This window comes from Blennius ocellaris (assembly GCF_963422515.1).
Source record: "Blennius ocellaris genome assembly, chromosome: 21".
Lineage (NCBI taxonomy): Eukaryota > Metazoa > Chordata > Actinopteri > Blenniiformes > Blenniidae > Blennius > Blennius ocellaris.
In genome coordinates, this window is record NC_137670.1 from 17016465 (window position 1) to 17035911 (window position 19447).

Below are 19447 nucleotides of genomic sequence, written 5' to 3' on the forward strand. Positions count from 1 at the left end.
GTGTTTCTTTTGCTAAAGGAAGCATCCTTTCCTTAGCTCATAGAGAATTCAAATGTTTATCATACCTTATCATGGCCGCCACCGAAACACATCCGGGGTTTAAGGAGAAATGTGTGTGTGTGTGTGTGTTTGACAGCTGGTGGTGGTGGCGTATGATGACGGCCTGCCGGTGAGGGAGAATACAACTCTGGTGGAAATCACAGTCCTTCAGCCATCTGTTATTCCCGTGTTCACTCAGGAAGAATACAGGTAAGTAAGAAAACACACTGTGGATCTAATCTCGCCGTCTGAAAGTGGCCCATACGACGTTGTAGTTGCAACAGTAGACGTCCTGTGAAAAGTGACATTCATCACAAATGAAGTCGCGTTAAACGAAAGAAAATGTTTAACTTTGATTGGACCATGTTATTTCTCACAAAGAGACCAGCAGATTTTCTTTTTCAGTTGGCAGATTAATAGATCACACTGATATCGGTTTAATTAAAATATGGGGAAGATGATTTATTTTAGCAGAAAGATTAATTAAATATGAACTTTTTCCCTAATTAAAAGTAAAAGCCATTTATTAATGTTCAACCACACAGCAGAGTAGAATAGAAGAAGTATGTCTGTCGTAAGTATTATAAGTATCAAGAAGTTTATTGTTTTTTTGTTTTTTTTATTTATTGTTGAATGCCAGGTTTTTCTGTGTCTCTGTTTTTTAATCTTTTGCCCCCCCCCCCCCCCCCCCCCCCGCATTTTACAGGAGAACCAAGGACATGGTCTTCTTCTGTTTGTTCTTTATGACGTCCTTTAGCACAGAGGAATGGAAATTCAGTGAAACGCTTCTTTTGAGCATTATAATTTCTCCATCTCTTTGGCGGGCTCAAAATATAGTGCGTGTCTGTGTCTTTTGTAGTCTTTCACTGATCAGTTATTTTGACTTTCACTCACTTGTCATCTCCTGTTTTCGACCTTCGTCAAACAAACCAAAGTTATCAGTGCCGATCTTGAGATGTGCAGACATTTAGTCAAATTGAAGCGACTGTCATGTAATTGCTGCCTGCATCCAAAACACTTTTCAGTAGCGAGTCACTTTTCAAGCATTTTATTTAACCAAAGCGGTGCTTTGATGGAGGATTTTTCATATATATATGGAATGTGGATATAAGCATATCCACATTCATGATACAGTCACTTTAAACTTGCAGTCTTTATTTAAACACCTGCGCTCCACTGGTGCTAGTCTAATGAGCATGTCTGGCGGGACTGTAATTTGCGACTTCAGCGTAGATATAGACGTATTTTGCCACCATCGCAGACCAAATTTCAAGATGTCAAGGTTTGTCTTTCACACGGAGTAGCAAAGCTCCCCTCTATTTTTAGGAAAGGGTTAGAGGCAAGAGAGAGAGAGAGAGAGAGAGAGAGAGAGAGAGAGAGAGAGAGAGAGATGTCAGCCAGCCATATAATACTGCATTTATGAATATGTAACATAGCTTCCGGCTAAAAAAGTGCGTGTATGTATCTGTCTATGTTTGTGTGCGCTTTCCGGCTGCACAGATTTGATTCTTTTTGTACTCGTTAATCAGCACGCAGGTCACATTAAGGCAGGAATATTAGCAGCATGTTCATGCTTGCACACTGTGAATGTCCCTTTCTCTGGGCATTGTCTTGTTGTGTGTGCTTTGCATATTTTATTGGTCGTGTGTTTTCATGTCTTATATCGTGAGATTTTATCCACGCGTTTTAATGTGCGTGCGTATGAGAGTGGCATGTGTGTGTGTGTTTTTGTTCCTCTAATTCCATGTTGCATTCACACGGAGTACAGGCTTTGAATTAATTATCTGGGCTTTTATTTAATAAAAGCGAACCATTGTACCCGTGTGCTTTAAGAACTTACTAGCGAAGCTTCAGGAGTTTGAACAGATGGGCTTCGAGCTGTGGGCCACGTTGAATTCATAATATTAATTCTATTAATGAAAGTGGATTTGTTTAAAAACATCGACAGTACTACCTCAGTTATCCAGATCTGCAGATAGAGCAGAAATCTCCAAACAATTTTTGTACCACGGACCAGTTTTAAACATGCTATACATCTCGTATTGAAAAACTGATCGGTTTTGATTTGGGTTATCCAGACACACGAGACGACCCGACACTGTCTGGATAGTCGAGGTAGTACTGCGTTATAAACGTGTAACACTGTTTTTATTATAAAAACTTGTTTTGTGGGTTTTGGTGTGTATGCTTTGAGCATCTAAACCTCCTGCACCAGCTCTGGTTCCTTCCTTCCCCCTCAATGAAATGACGTTTTATCCCAAGAGCAACGCCACAGCGCGCCCCCCCTCTTTATGTTAACAAAATATACCAACCCTCACATAAAAGCATTTCCTTCCAACTAATCAATGCGCTGCAAAAATGAAATCCCCTTTCATAAACAGATCGTTCCAGGCTCCCTCCGGAAGGCGAGGGAAAACTATTTCGTCTGTCCTAATTTACTTTAGTAAAAAGATATCGACTTTGAAGGAAATGACTTTTGGATACCGACTCTTTAAAAGCGAGGATTTATTGCCACGATGACATGTCGGAGTCACACAGACAGAATACGACCCTCATTGTGTTGCCAGCTCCTCAGCAGGAGTGCACTCCTGTGTAGGAGTATTTTTCTTTCTTTCTTTCATTCTTTTTTTTTCCACTTTTTCCTGTTCGCTTCAAGCAATGTCAGAGGCACTACATTGTCCCATTGTGTGCTGATATCGTCCTACAACAGGAGCTGATTGAAGTACCAAGACCTGCGCTTGTAAAACCTATGCTATGAAATTTTTTTTTTTTTCTTTATTTGCTTGGAAGCTTTCAGCTGCAATGCACTGGGGTTGCAGCTGAAAGAATAAGGCCAATGTTGTCAGACAACGTAAGAATACGTCCGAGCAACAAATTAGCATAATGAAAAACATAGATGGGAAAACCTTTAACTGAGGAATTATTTTGTGTTTCTTCTTGGCCTGATTGGAAGGTCACCAAGCTGTAAGGTCTGCAAATTGTGTCTGATTGACATATTTCGACGTTCTGGCTCAGTTTTGCGGCAAACTGCCTTTTGAATGAAAAAGCTTTGGATGGAAAAACTTTTAAACTTCAAGTGCAAGCATAAAGATTGTTTATATTCATACTGAGTCCTCGTATGTTGATCCATTGGAATAAACATGAAGACCTATTCAATTTCCTAGACTTATGAATGAATGAGGATGGCTGACGGTCAGTCTTTTAATTTTTTTTTCACAACAAGAAAAAGCTTGATTTCATTACAAACAACCTAGTGCACGTTTTTACTGGCCACAAACACACAATTTTTGCAAAAAGGATGTGCATTATATATATCAGGTCAGGAGAGTGCTCAAGTTTTAGATATGTTCCATGTTTCTCATATTTTTTTAATGTGTTCCTGGATGAGACATCCCTTGTTGTGCCAAGGTTGTAATGAAAAATATTTCAGTGCGCAGCTGCAGTCATGCACAGATGCACCCACACACACTGAACGCCAGCGAGGCATGGCGGTGGCGCTGCTCACTGTTTGCGAATTCTCGCTCTGAGAGTTCTTTGTAGAGTAAAACAGTTTAACAAGCTGGGGCGGAAGTTTGTTAAATTATCAATTATCGTGGCGTGTGTGGGTGCGTGTGTGTGTGTGTGTGTGTGTGTGTGTGTGTGTGTGTGTGTGTGTGTGTGTGTGTGTGTGTGTGTGTGTGTGTGTGTGTGTGTGTGTGCGCGCCCCCCCCCCCTCCCCTCCACCTGCTTCCTTTCTCATTCTATTGTAGTGCTGCGCTCGCACCTGCACAATTAATATGCAGTCGGTGTCACACACGCATGAATAGTTGAATAAACAGAACCCAGTGGCAATTATCAGCATGAGGTAAAGTGAACAGAAAGAAAATATTTCCTTTTGGAAGATTGTCGAAAACCCTACCCACTACTTCCTTTACTTGCCTATGCGTGCGCAGGCAGTTGTGCATTTGTGCAGGTGTGCACGCATTAGTGTGTCTGTGAGCACAGTTTACCCCATGCTGTGAAAATGCCTCGTAGCCTGTTACTTTGTTAATGAATCTAATGAGGAAGTGGTGAGCGAGTTCAGAATCGAAAATCATTCCTCAACATCAAAGCTTTGTTTTTGGAATGGAGACATTGCGCAGATGAAACGTCGCAACACATTGCTGTGCCTTACATCATTACAGAGATCCAGATAACGCGCTATACTGTAACATGACTGGGGATTTAGATCAGTCGAGGTGTAACGTAACAGCTCCATGCCATTTATATACACTACACTACGAGCTCTGTTGAAGAATCGCGGGCAGGAGGTCACACTGTTTATCGCTATCAGCGGAACAATTACAAACCTGGAGGGGTCACTTTTTTATCCCTTCGAAAGACATTGATCCAATTTATCTGGCAGCAAGGTAAATGAAAGAAACAAGAACTTTAATCTCAAATCACCACTTTAAACTGAGTAACCGGCTATAAAGTTACAGGACATACATGCATTCACTTCATCCAGAGTTACAGCAACAACTAAATCCTTAATCTTGTCCTGGGAACAGAAACAATGGCTCTGTCTGCTTCCCACTTCCTCATATAATGTGCACAGCTGTGGAAAATATGGAGCCAGGCTTTTGTAGGACTTTGCTCTGCATGGCTGACCATCCACACTGGATTTTCTGATAATAAAATGATTTCAACTGTCTAGGCGTAGCATGCTAATGACTGCACTTAAAGGTAATTTACACCGTGCTGAAAAGTTGATGGGTTGTGATAAGGGGCCGATACTAATGGAAACAGCTCTAACTATAACATGCACATGCTGGGCTTGAATATTTATTCCTCTTTTCATCTTTAGCTGATATATCAATCATCATCATGCTGTTATGTTCAAGCTTGCTAAAGCCTCCTTCAGACTATGTGACTTTAGCAGTCTTAAATTATTATCATCTGCCACAGTGTGCAACACACTCTTACTTATTGTATCCTGTACAACGTCTAGGTATGATGCCAGGAACTGGCATCAACCAACATTTTACCTCCTTGAGAATCAGTTAACTATTGTGCATTATTGTGCAGTGCTGGAGTCACTTTGATGGTCACATCATTTTCTGCTTGTTAGCAGCTGTAGCTCATAATGAGCAGGCACACTGAGCAGTTGAGTGAGTCTGAAAATTCTCATACTGTCAAAACGATTTTCTCCGTGTCGATCATGGGACCAGTTTTTAATCCACGATCAAAGATATCGTCATGATGGCTTGTGTCTGAGAGCGTCAAAACAACAGAACCTTCTGATACCTTCGCTGTATACGTTGGCGTCAACATTTTATTTTACCTGTAATTTTACCGTTGGAAATTACAAGTAATAAAAAAAATAGTTTTGCAATTAACTGGATACATCATTAACAAGTTGGCAATAATCAAACAATGTGATATGTCATATTTGGTCTTTTGCAGGAAGTTCCTTGACTGTGACAGCCTTTATCAATTGCGTGTGTACTATTTTCGACTACGAAGTATTTCTACATAGGACAGTGTAGTTGTGGACTGGTGTCCCTGCTTTTCATAATACAGGCACATTCATTTAGATGCACTAATGTCGACTGTTGAGCATGGTTTATCTCATAATAATCCATTAGAGTGTGGAAAACCACAGTTTAATTGGTGTCTGTTAGGATGAGCATAAGGGCCTGAGCTTATTCTTTGTGCAGCATCGACACACATTATGAAACAGGTCTCTTTTTCCTGGCATGCAGCTGCTGGGTTTTTTCCCAAATGTATTTATGCACATTGCTCCGTCAATGCGCAGTATGTGTATCACTGGTTAACAGGGGTGTGCTGTGTTTCTGCTGCCGGTTTTACAGTAGCACTCAGAACGGGTAGCACACAGCTCACATGCACTTGTAATGATAAATGGACGTTACTTACACAACGTGCATTTCCCACTTGAGCCACAGCCGCCATAAATATTATGGCGGCATTACCTAAAACCTGCATACTGAACAGAAGAAAGTTTCATATTTGCTGCCTGACATTTATTCACTCATATAAATATTTATTATTTATGCATGTCAAGGAATAAGCACTTAAAGATAATGGAAGATAACACTTGAAGCCAATGAAACAAGGCTGAAAGACATGTTTACTTTCAGTGCGAGCGTGTTTTATTGATAGGCACAAGTTACGAGTTATTTACCAGCTGTAAATATATAGAGGTGAAGGTCGTTTGACAAGTACCCACTATAATATAGTGTTATATAAGTGTTGATGTGATTGTGTTCACCAGACATCCCAATTCACGTCTACCAACCTGCTAAACAGCAGCGTAGGTTAATATCGCACAGCTACAGTACATGCTGGTTAATTTGCTTTCACATGGAGGAGTAGCATCATCTTTGCTAAAGTGTGCTAAAATGTATGCTCAAGCAAAGAAATTCTGCTTTGGGTAAGCTAAGAATATTTACAACCAACAAAAGACACAAAGTGAAGCATTCAATGAGGTTTCTGAGTGCATTGGTTCTGTTTACATGAGTGAACGCAATATTGGAGATGATCGACCACAAAGTCAAAGTTTGAAGGTCCAGATGCTATCTGAGGATGTCTCTCATCACGACAACAACACTAAACAGTTTCAGATGTACTAAGTAAAAGCAGGTAAAAAATATATTTCTTAACATAACTTCTTCCCAGTATTTTGAGTGTTCTCATACATACTGGATATTTCCATATTTATGAAGGCAAACACCAAATCGATGGTATGTGTTGATTTGTGTGTCTATCAGACTTAATTCTCAGTGCGTCTCATTAGCATCTGTGTGTCTGTGTGCGCACACGTATGTTTTTATAAGTAGATCAGGCCCTTGGTGACCTGAACCTAGACACTTTTCATCATTATTGAAATTTCAGATTCACTCGCGTAGACATATGAATAGTGAGTTGTCCTTCATTCTATTACAGATTCCTCTCTCAGACCTAAAGCATAGTGACTCTTTATTCCCTGTAGGTGTGTGTGTGTGTGTGTGTGTGTGTGTGTGTGTGTGTGTGTGTGTGTGTGTGTGTGTGTGTGTGTGTGTGTGTGTGTGTGTGTGTGTGTGTGTGTGTGTGTGTGTGTGTGTGTGTGTGCGGTTATCTGTCTCTTTCTGTTTGCTCTCTGCTGGACTGGCTACATGTCCAGGGTGTATCATTCCCTCCTCCACAGTTAGCCAGGTTTGGCTGCAGCCACCTTTGACCCTAAGTTGGATTAAAGTTAATAAAAGATAGATGAGAGACATGATAATAAAGATGGAGGCAAAGACGAAAAGAGATGAAGCATGTCTTCAGGACCATGGTGAACAATTATAGTCCTGGACAATGGGCTGATGGTCGATAAGAGCGAGAGAGAGAGAGAGGGAGGGAGGGAGAGAGAAGCTTCCAAATGAAAAACAAAGAAGAAAACGAAAGGCCATCTTCCATAAGGATAATGAGGTGTCTGCAATGAGGATCTGCTGTTTTTTTGCCCCGAGAGGGCAGGAGTGGTAGGTAGAGAAGCTCATTCAGCTGTTTCCCTGCTCGTCAGTGAGAAACCGAGAGGGTCACAGTGATTGTTGCTGATGAACAGACTCCAGAGCAATCTGGAGAAAAATCCCAGAATAAAAGAGGCCAGTACAGTACATACATAGAGATGAGCACCATCAAACCCCTGCAAACCTCAACACACTGAAGAAGATGAGAGAGAGAGGTCTGAATCATTGGCTCAGGATCCAAGGATGTCAAATTCAGATTTGTACATGTTAAAGGGCTCATATTATACAGCTTTCTTCTTGGTTCTTGTTGGTTCTTGTTGGTTCTTGTTGCCTAAGTGTGGGAGGAGTCAAAGGGAGGGCCTCCCTTGACTGGGATTGGCTAAACCCCGGATTACCTTATGTAGGGTTTGATTTCTGATTGGCTCATTAGAGCAACACACTTTTTAAAAACTGAAACAAGCCAGAGTGAGAGAGGACAAAGTTTCTTCATTTCTGGAGCATCGTTCCAGGTATGGCAAAGTGAATTTTGCATAATATGACCACCTTAAACTAAATATACTTTAAAGAATCGAAATCAAACCTGGAAAACTGTGTAACGTTTAAAATGGCAGTGTTCATGATGTCATTTTTCATTTCAAAATATCTTTCAGAATAGTTTATTTTTTCAAATGTAAATGCCGCAGATTTTTTCACGTATCTCAGAAGTGAACTTGTAGTGCATTAAGGCTCCATTTACATGGCAACATTTTTCAAGCGAAAACGGAAACCTTTCATTGTGTTTTCTGGGGTCTGCTTACATGACAAAGGTGCTTGGGACCACAGGCAAATGCAACTTTTTGAAAACATGCCAACTATATCTCCATGACGACGGAATAGTACTGAACTTTTCTGAAATGTTGCGACTCTGCACGTGCACGGCAGCCACAGTTAACAATTACTCTGCACATGTTCAAGTCGACGGACAATAACAGCAATGGTTCATACCGTTATAGTGTCATGACTCCCAGTACTTATTCTCCTGCGATTTGGTCGTTTTATAGTTGAGAATCTCCTGGAATAACAATCCAAATCTGTTGTCTGTCCATATGAATGTCCGTGTACTCCCATTGGTAATGTTTATAGTGTATTGTTTGCTGCACGCTTGTGTGTGGTTTCATTACAAAAGCAATCAACAGTGCCTTGAAGTGGTCCTTCAAGGAAACTACCGTTTTCAGCGTTTCTGCCACAAACGGACATCATTTTTAGAACATTGTTGAGTAATTGCAAACTTTAGCTTTTCTAAAACTAAAATGCAATAGCAATGCATATTCACTTGAAACATTGTCTTGTAAATGGGGCATTAGTGTTTCTTAATGTTTTGCCATCCTGAGAAGTACACAAAATACTAATATAACAATGATGCAAGATATAATAATATTAAAAGCAGCTATTAAAAACAGATTCTAATGTAGTTTCACATTGCAGGTTGTTATATTAAAGTCCTCTGCACAGTTTAGTTTGAGGGACACACAGACTTCAGGAAGCCTGTCCAAGCAAGGCTTCTTATTTCTGCAGCTTTGCTCCTTAAAATCACGCCTGTGATATAGCTTCTCTTTGACCACTCCACCAATCCATCTATACATAGGGGTTCAAGTACAAGTGGGCTCACAAGTGCAATAGCCTACAATAACACCAAAAACAATCAGGATGAAAATTACTATTGAACTATTGCAGCGCCCCGAGGCTGAATTGGGCAGTTAACCACTTATAAGCCGCCCACTACAGAGTCAGAGGCTCAATATAAATCACAAAATGTCTCAAGTGCTGTATTGTTGTTGAGTTGAAATGGATCAGAGTTACATGTGACTCAACTGAGGAATTGGGAGCAGAGGTGACTGGCCCATTGGCAAATATAGGGAAATGCAAAGTGTGTTGTGGCCTCCAGGGGGCGCCACAAAATTCAACTTTGATATAATTATATTATTACTAATTATTACTATTTACTCTTAGATTGGTAAAGCTCACATTGATTCAAATGTAAAGTAAGGCCCAAATAACATAACTGCAAATAATAGTACAAAATAACAGATTTTGTTTGTAGTTATTTGAGTTGTTTGTACAGCTATTGCAAAATGTACATTGTGTATAGAGTTATCATGTACAAACTCTGTGGTTATTTAAATTTTTTGATGTTAATTATTTTGTTTAAGATTTATTCACTCATTTATGTGTGCGGTAAACGTATTCAAATTATATTTCTCATTATTTTTGTATTCATTTTTAATTTGTTAATCATGTAAATTGGGTGACATGTTAGCTGATTGTAAAGTCTTGCCTGGAGCGCCACACTTAGTAGGGATGGCTCTGCTCTGGAGTCCCAGCAAATACCAGCAATATACACTGTGCTTCCAGTACAGTCAGAACATAACACCCAACAGTGGATCTTTTTCTCCTATGAGGTGTGTCAGTATTAAATCAAAAGGTTCATAAACTTCACCATTTCTTTTTTTTTTTTCTTTTCTGTAGGCCCTCCTACTAAACTGCACTGGTGCTGATCTCAACTGTTGTTACGGTTACCTATAAATGTGTCCTTTTACAATGTATGTCATAACAAGCACATCCAATTTGTGGCTCAATATAGCTGATAAATGTCTGGCCCATTCAGTCGAAGGTTAACTTGTTTTGCTGATACTCACAAACTGTGCAAGAGCACATGGAGCGCTCCTGGCAATGTTATAAGTGTGACAAAAAAAAAAATAGAAAAGGCAAACAACCATGGCACTGTTATTTATAAGAGTACAAAAATGAGAGGGGGAGATGCAGGTAGATGTTTTGTCGAGGAGAACGGGGTGGGGAGGGTGGAGCTGAGAGGTGAGAGTGTAGTTTTCAGATTTAAAAAAATAAAAAGACAGGACAAGAGAGATGCTACAATAAAAGTTTGAGCATTGGGGGGGAAAAAGGGACAGGAAACAAGTGGCAGTGCTGCCAGAACACAGCGTATCAAACAGCACACTGAAGTTGACGGGCAGGAACGCAGACGCGCATGCACACCGGCAGATCAACATACAGGCAGAAAAAGTGTTTCAAGTGGCAGATGAGCCGACAGGCTGACAGATTGAAGTAGATTGAAGCAAACAAGCAGACAAGCAGGTAAAGACTGGGAAAAGAGAAGCGCAGAGATGCAGATGGACAAGAAGATGCTCAGTCAAAGTGATAGACAGGCAGTCTGACACTTAAAATACCCTGCTCGCTCCTGAGATAAGATTCAGCTCGGAAGAGAGTGCGCAACAACAACACACACAGAGTCGACATCCAGTCATGTCTTCTGCTACCGATTCAATTCAAGTTAGTTTATTTAGGAAGAGCTGATCTTTTATAGAGAAAACCCCGACGATGTCACATGACACGGCATAGACGACGGTGAAAAGCAAAAACTCCCTTTCAGCTGGAAGTAATGGCTTTCTGCTGGTGTCTGGCTCGGGTCAGGAGATAGGAAATAGGACAGCAACAAGCAAAGGAAAAAAAATTTCACCGGAAGGCAAGATACTGCACTCTCTGCAGACTTGATGGGGGCGAGAAGCGCCACTAGCTTGAACTCTTTTACTAACTTTAACTGAACCCTAACCTTTGTCTTGCTTCAAAAAATGCCTTCCTTATGGGAAACTTTCATTGTGTCATGACAGTGGTGCTCGGAGCAACTGAAAATGCAACTTTTTGAAAACCATCCATTGCCATGTAAACTGGAGAACACACAACTTTTCTACATTGCTGCTGCACATGCTCACTTACTACGGACGGAGTAAATTGTTCGGCCCGTGCGCCAGAACGAAGTGGTGTTCACTTTTGAATTTAACATTTACATTTACCACGCCATCATCCGGATCACATGTGGAGAAGTTTAAAGAGATGGGGTTTAAAGATGCCTGAATGTTTACAGCGCACTGTTCTCTGCTTGTGTAAGTGTATGGTTGTGTTACGTAAAAACGGCTCTACAGGAAAACTACATCATTTCTGCCATTTTCTGGTGAGAACAGGCGTCATTTTCATCATTTTCAAAATGTTGTTGTCCAAATAGAACTTTTTTCTGAAATGAACTCCCAAAAAGATGCGTTTTCACTTGAAATGCTGTCATGTAAACAGGACCTTACTGTCATCCCCTCTGACATTGGGCTAAAAGCAAGATCGGCAGTCAATCATGGGCAAACACATTTCTATGGTTAATCCAGACAGTAATTCACCCAAATGTCTTTGGATTGTGGCAGGAAATGCAACATTTTTCTCATACGCATATCAAGCAGTTGAAGCTTCATACTGCTTATTTCTAAACTGTAAGAAAGCTCAGATATTGAGCTTTTCAAAGTCTGAAATCTAGAGCTGTGGCATGAGTTTTCGTAGGTTTTGGTGACCTCAAACTAGCGCCAGAGGAGTTCATGGGAAACTCCTGAGAAGAACCGCAGGCACAATGAGATTGAGCCCTACTCATCTCACTCCTTTTTAATAGCTCGATGTCGTTCTGCCAGGTTCAGGTTATTTTACAGCTCTTTTTAGCAGCTGTACAGACAATTTCCTCGGCTTTGACACCCAGATTACCGAACCAACAGATCAAAGAATAATGTTGAAATGGGCTTCCTGTAAAACCCACATTTGGACAGTTTCTTTAAAGTGAAACTCTGACGCTGACACTGTCGGACAGCGTATCTGCATCACATTCACAGGTCAGCTGCTGTCAGGTTCAGTGTTCAACTTGAAATTCCCTTGATGTCTGACTTCTGAAACATAGCTGGAATAGAAAATAAACAAAAATGTGTATGTTCCTAAATGTGTTGAGTCCACAGATGTCTTCTTTTGTTCCCTTTGATTGCACATGATTTTCCACTGCTCCAGTAAAAAAAGCCATGGCTCGAGATAAAACGTCATTTTTTAAATTCAGGATACAGTACAGCCGAAACCTTAAACACTTTAAAAGTGACAAACCATACCTGGTTTACAACTTTCTCTCAAACGTATTCTATTCACTCTTTCCTTTACTCCTTTACTGCCATTGCTCCACATCTATGAATAGGTTTTCAAGTCCTTATTCATTTCAATCAACATTTCAAACTGAGATATTGTCTTTTACTGGTACATGCAAGAAAGAAAGAAAAAACTTCAAGAAGTTAATATATATATTAGGCGACAAATGAGGATGATTCACAAATAGCTCCTGAAAGCTTTTTACTACAGATTTGTATTCATCACTTTTTCCACCTGCATGAGGGGGGGTTGCAAAATAAATATACAAAGGTTCACACAACCATACCTCTGTATGGACAAAGAGTCCCTCTTCATTCAACACAATGGGTAGAATGATGAAATTAAACACAGATGTATGTTTTTTTTTGGCTTTTTTGACTTATTTTATCTGGATAAAATTGGGGGGGGGGGGGAGGTTAATAAAGCCCCCCAAATGCCACGACTGAGGCCCTCTTTACATGACAACGTCTGCAAGTGAAAACTGAAAACTTTCCTTACATTTTGAGGATCTGTTAACACGCCACAACATTGGTGCTCGGAGTCACTGAAAAGGCCCACTTTAAGAGCTCACAATGTACAACTTTTCAAAAACACTCTGACTCTGTCTCCATGGAAACAGGAGGAAACGCAACTTTTCGGAAACGCGGCTACCATGCATCACAGCCGTAGTAAATAGTTGTTCTGCACATGCTCAAGTAGACAGACAAAAAAAAACACTTCAAAAACAACAGTGCAATTTTGTGGGTATTATCATTTTCCTATATATTTTGATCAAAGGCTCTGCACTGTCACATGGCGAGCACGTGCAGTGGCCCTCATATCAAATTGACAAACCAGCTGCAAATATGGCCAAAACTAAATGAATGAAACATCCTGTACAGCTCTGGGTTTTATGAATGCTTTTGTAAGCATGAGGTGTCAAACTCGCCTCAGGGGCAAAACATTAATATTCTTGCTCCTACTCAGTGTGAGGCATTTAGCAGCTGGTTACATAACAATCAAAGAGTTCAAAAGTGAAAGAGTGAGTGTGGCCAAAAAAAAAAAAAAAATAGAGAAAGCTGCCTGTGAACTGAAAGCTGGCAGCCCTTAAATTAATAATGTTGGCTTCCAAGATAGAGTCTAACACAAAGTGCACGTCAGGTGTTTGGTGTTTGGTCGAGGAAATGGCTGAATCAAGACCCAACTTCATCAAGTTTAACTTATTTCCCGCCGCACTGAGCTCAACATGACAGTTACACATTACAGATTCATCTGTCTTGTTGCTTTTCTTAATTAGTAGGTCATCTTTGAAGCTTCTGTTAAAAAAAAATGGGGACACAGGATAATGAATAGAGCGAAAGAGTAATTGATGTGGTTTATCAAGAGACACACAGAGGGTGATCACAGCAGATAGTTTGGATTAATGATAGAACCACACACGGAACCGTTGCCTCTTCAAAGTCTCTCGCTCTCTCTCGCACAAAGATGTCAAATTGAAGTCACACCACACACATTTTAAATTATTCACAATGCAAAATGACGAATGCCGGCACATCTCCTAGAAGAAGGGAATTGAACCGCCCACTCTGTGAGGTTTTTGTATTATTATTGTATTGTATTTTTGTGTAAATGAAGACAAAATATCAACACTATAAATTTATTATACCAATAAAAATGTGCATTTTATGTGTGCATGTTGATTTTTTGGGGATTGGGATCAAAGCCTGAAAAAAATGATTAGAAAGATTGACAGCAATGAATGTGAAACTGTATTTATGCACTGTTTTGTGCTGTCCATAAATGAGGTCTCAGTCTAAGTTGCTTCTCTGCTAACCTAACAACAAACTTTTTTATGGCCAACCAGTACATTTTTAATTGGCCTGGAGGCAATTCTGAAACTATAATAGAATATTGCCCACACACAAAACCTAGACTGTATTCTACATCTAGGTTTTAACATTATATTGAACTGATTACCTCCTCAGCATAACAAGACTAATTATAGTAAAAATGTTGTTACTGGCGACCAAATGTGGCACAACCGAAGTTCTGCAAGTAAACAAGTGTACAGAAAATTCACCTGGCATTATATATATTTTTCTGCCTGCAACGCTCAGCTTTGGGACAGGCCTCGATTGAACTCTCATAAAACATGCAATTTTTTATTTTCTAAAAAGTGTCAAAGTGTATTATATCAAAACAGTGGCAATTCTTTTTTTGTTTCAATGCCAAACTTGATGCCAAAACATGTTGAAGTGACTGATTTAAATGATGTAACACCTTAATGAGCACACAAATATAAAACCAACAAAAGAAAGCTGCTCAAAAACCAGTTTTATTATTTACCCACCGAGATTTGCAGTGAAAATGTTCGAATGCTCATTTGCATTGGAACCATAAAACAAATATCTTCTTGCCAGAAAACTACCTTTTGCCTTTTATCACCTGGTGTAGCAAAAATATTTGCAACAAAAGAGAGGCAGTTTAATGTTTGGACGGGGGGAAAAAGGAAACTGTTGGAATTCCGTCTGTAAGCATTATGCAAGCCAAACAAACAAAACAAAAAAATATTGCAGTAAAGGCACAAACCAGACACCAGACAAACAGATCGAGGACTGAGCATGCATACACAAACAAAATGAATATCAACACAAGTAAGTGAGTGCAGCCTCCATATTTGGATACTATTAAAGTTTCAACTTACATCTAACGGGACAAAGGAGACAATGTCTTTTCAACAATCATCATATATAACAGTGCTGGATGAAATTCTACTGAAATTTGTTGCTTGTTTACTGAGCCACATTCTTCCAAAAATGTTTTTACAGATATGTTTTATTAGTCCTCCTCTTCACTCTCTATTTCCTTTCACGTTATTAATTTTTCTCCCTTTCTGCTCTCATTGCATGTGTGTTTGTGTGTCCGTGCCACTTGCTGTCTGATTCCTTTCAATATGTTTTATGTATTGGCACTAGAATATTGCCCCTCTCAAGTTCAGCCTGTTTGAGAGGAACTAAGCCATTTCACTCTGAGCCGACAACTGCAACAAGACTGCAAAGCAAAAGGCTACAAGAGGGCCATGAAATGGGGAAAAAAATACCGAGACACCTGCCGACAGAATACAGAAAAGAAAGAAGCTGTTGAATGGAAACAGACGGCGCTGTGAGGAGCAGCCGGAATGATTGACAGGGAGGAGGTGTGACTTAAAAGGAGAGGTCAAAATGGAGGGAGGTAAAAGAGAACGGTAGATAAGGGATTTGGGAGAGAGAGAAAAGTACCAGAGGGTAGAGAAAATTAGGTTTGATTATTCAGACAGAGCTGAGCCGAAATAAGAAACAGAAAAAAATATATATTAATTACATGCCCAGGCAACAGTAGAAAAAGCAGCAATATTGGCTCAGTAGTAGTAGTAGACTTCTAAACAGTTCAAAAGCAACAGCTGGAAAACCCAACTTTAAAGCACTTGACGCTGCGTTACTTTATCACAAAACAATTTTAACCGCGGTGCGTCCACCAGCTCTTAAAACTACAGGAACCTGTAAAGTGATAATTGAAAAACTTGCTGTCCTTAAAATGGACACAGCGGGGAGAAGTAAGTCACAGGCCCCAGAGGCAGTTAGGAACCGTCGCTGAACGGCGGCCTAATGAAAATCCTGCAGTCAATTAGCAATCGTCTGGAAACGGGAAGGATTGGAGAGACTTGGGAGACGAGAGCAAATATGTGGCAACAGCGGGAGAGAGCGGCAAGTTGTCATTTTAAGACGATGCTTGCATAACTGTCAGAGTTGGTTGTATTCAAAGCTGAAAAGCAAAACTGACTTAATGGATTTGAACTGTCTGTACACCACTTGAGAATGAGTTCGTTTTTCGTTTTGTGTCTTTGACAAATTAGTATTATCATGATGGAAAATCACACAAAAAGCTACAATTATAGATGGAAACACATTTGGTGGGTTTTAAAGACGAGATTGTCTTTTTATGGCTTTTGTCAAGTTGAAGTTCTTGGAGGTAAATCTCGGGTACATTTTGGACTGCCGGAAGAAAACCGGTCCAGACGCGAGGAGAACATGCAAACTCCCGACAGAAAGACCCAACTTAGCCACGACGTCCTCCGCCTTCTCCAAAACCCCAGGCTCAATCCTTTTCTTGTCTTCACCAGCTCATTTAGGAAAAAGAGCAAAGTCTGTTGTTTGATAATGTAGTTTGAGGAGCAGTTCGCCGTCTGGCCCATCGCCTGAACAATCACACAGCCTGCTGTCGGACAGTCGGATGGATCTGTTCAAGCGGTTGTGTTTGGGTTCTCTCACAGTTTCAACAGTCCTGCAATCTGGTTTCCCTCGTGGGCTGCTCTCGAAAGATCTCCAATGAAACTTTGGTCAGCTTGTTGTGATGATGTTATAGCTTTATTTTACAACCCATTTCTATAATTGTATATAAGTAAATCCATGTTGTGGACGTTGACTCTCACAGGCAATAGAACGCTGAGCTTCATAAGTTTATCACTGAGTTTATCACTGAGTCCTAAACTCTGACCAGAGAATCACCAGATGTTATTCTGGTGGGTTTTGCTGCACTCACACAATTCCACAGCAATCATCACTTTAAACTATACTCAATGTTAAACATGGAGCGATATAAGATTCTTTTTAATAATGCCCTTATACATTTACAAACCTCGGCCTCTGAGACCTTTTGAAAATGTGTTTTTGTTTCCAACTAAATCTGTTAAATTTGCGAGGATTTCAATAAATGACTGATAAGGTGGTTTGTTGTGAGACCGATCAAAACGAGCTTTACGGACATTTGCATTACTTTTGAGAGACTTTGATATGTTCTTATGTGACTGTGATTATAGCTGATACGAAAGAAAAAACTAAATCACGGACTCTTTTATTCCAAATATAATTTGGCTTTATTAAGCTTGCAAACTCTTGCCTTCTAGTAATTCAAATTTAACCTTTTTGCCAAAGAGTTTTGAGCTTGTATGTACTGGTATATAGTTTTTACCATAGTTGTGCTGAAATGTTGCAGAACAGACCAAAAAAAGTGAGTCGCGACCAACAGAGCTGTCGGGAATAACTCTGTAAAGTTTGTATTACCACACACAAATCATGACTGACATGTGAAATACAAAAGGTGGCATTGTCTGAGTCCGAAATTAAGCGATGCTCCACGCTGATGATACTGTGTTTTGACACGAAGAAAAGCACCCGGGGAAAGAAAGAGGGATTAGCAGTCGGGATGGAATGACAATTGCACCGGAGGAAAAGAAAAAAATGAAATGAGGTGGCGAGAGAGAGAGAGAGAGAAAAGGGGCAGAAAGAATGATGACAAGAAATGGAAAGATGATGCATCATAAAGAAACGGGAGCAGAAGGAGACAGGCAAAACAAAAAAAGAAGAACATAATGAGTGAGACAAACGGATGGCAGTAGCTTTGAAGGAGAAAGACCCACAAAGAGGGCATCATTGCCAACATCTATCACTATCCTCATTATTCTGTCAGTCCCTTTCACACTGGTGGGGATCTGTGAACACAGTTCTGTGGAGGCCAGTCCTACATTCAGTCTGACTGTAAGCGTGTGTTTTTGAGATAGGGTTAAGATTTCTTGGCTGGTTGTAGGGTTAATACTGACACCACAGTCAGAGCGGCCTCCAGTGAAGACAAAGATGTTGTGAAACTTAATTAATGAGAGTGTGTTTGTGAATTGTGTGTGTGCTCACGTCGTTATTAGTGTCCGTCCAGTTTGCTATAGTCAGGACAGATTTGATCAGACCCTAGGGGGAATCTTGATAATGAGCTGAGTCTGACTATTTTTATCTGTACTGCATTATACAATATATCTGTATAGCATTTAATGAGCTTTAATTGCTGTACCTAACATGTATCTCAATTATACTTCTTCCTCCTAGTCAAGTAGCCTTTGTTTCTTTGTTCGTTAGGGAAAAGAAGATTCAACAGTTATGAGTTCCAGATAGATTTTTGTCCGTACGACATGGACAAGGAAGAAAAACCTGCGGGAGAAGTGAAGTGTAAAATAACTTTATGTTCATAATATACTCAGTACTCCAAAACAAGTCCAAATTCAATGATGGATTGTATTTGTGCTGCTGCTGTGGCTGCTGCCAAATAGAAATACTGTGGACTAGGTGTGCTTAATTTTCTCTTCTGAGAAGAAAAATGGTGATATATATGTTGGGTGAGTTTCTGCTGCAGCACACTTTGAGAATCTTTAATAAAAAGAACCAGTGTTGCCTGGTGTAGTAATGTTCTTTGCACATGGCAAAGTTGAACACAGATCTTCCCTTTGGTTTCAAACTGATTACAAATTTTAGGGTCCAGCCAAAGTCCATTGTTAACATTATAGATCTTCACTCTTTCTCATTGGCTCCTCTGTAATGGAGGAGGGGGAAAAAAATCCCAAATATGTATTCAATGTGTCAGGTCTGGGTCTGTATAGTAGACCAAAAGGTTTATTTTTTTACAGAGAACATTCTGACATGTCACCGTAGGAAGAACACAGGTGTGGATAATGGAATGAATGGCGGCTGGATTTAATTTAGACGCTTCAGTTTGTGGATTTCGGTGTTGTGCAAAGTGGCTCGCTGACAGACTGCCACAGATTACTGGAGCCATTGAATAGAACAGAGCTGTCATGAATTCCATTAGTAACACAGATGATTTTTCCATTCTTAGGTCAGAATCTGTGCTGAGAAATAAAAAAAGAAGAAAATCTGTTGCCCATCCATTTTATTCTTTTCTCTTTTCGAAAATGTCCTTTGTCCTTCAGGTCTCTCGCGTGCAAGTGCATGATGGTGTGATGGTGTGTTCGATAGCAGGTGGTTAGGGAAGCAATCGACTGTACTGGAAGTTAACGTCTACACAAACACGCACCATTCCCCTCCCGCCCGCTCCCCCAACAGTCCCATTCATCACATTGTGATGACTTGATCGCTCAGCCAGTTGGT

The 19447-nt window shown here is 40.2% G+C and overlaps 1 protein-coding gene across 1 annotated transcript in view; it reads left to right on the forward strand.

Moving 5' to 3' along the window:
• The window catches only part of LOC308145428 (protocadherin-15-like), a gene marked incomplete at both ends in the record, with an annotated part of 165882 nt that overhangs the window by 120223 nt on the left and 26212 nt on the right, over positions 1–19447 (forward strand). Inside the window, one exon of the mRNA XM_080516871.1 lies at positions 137–249. Coding sequence (XP_080372997.1) covers positions 137–249 — 113 coding nt within the window. The remainder of the gene's footprint in view (positions 1–136; positions 250–19447) is intronic.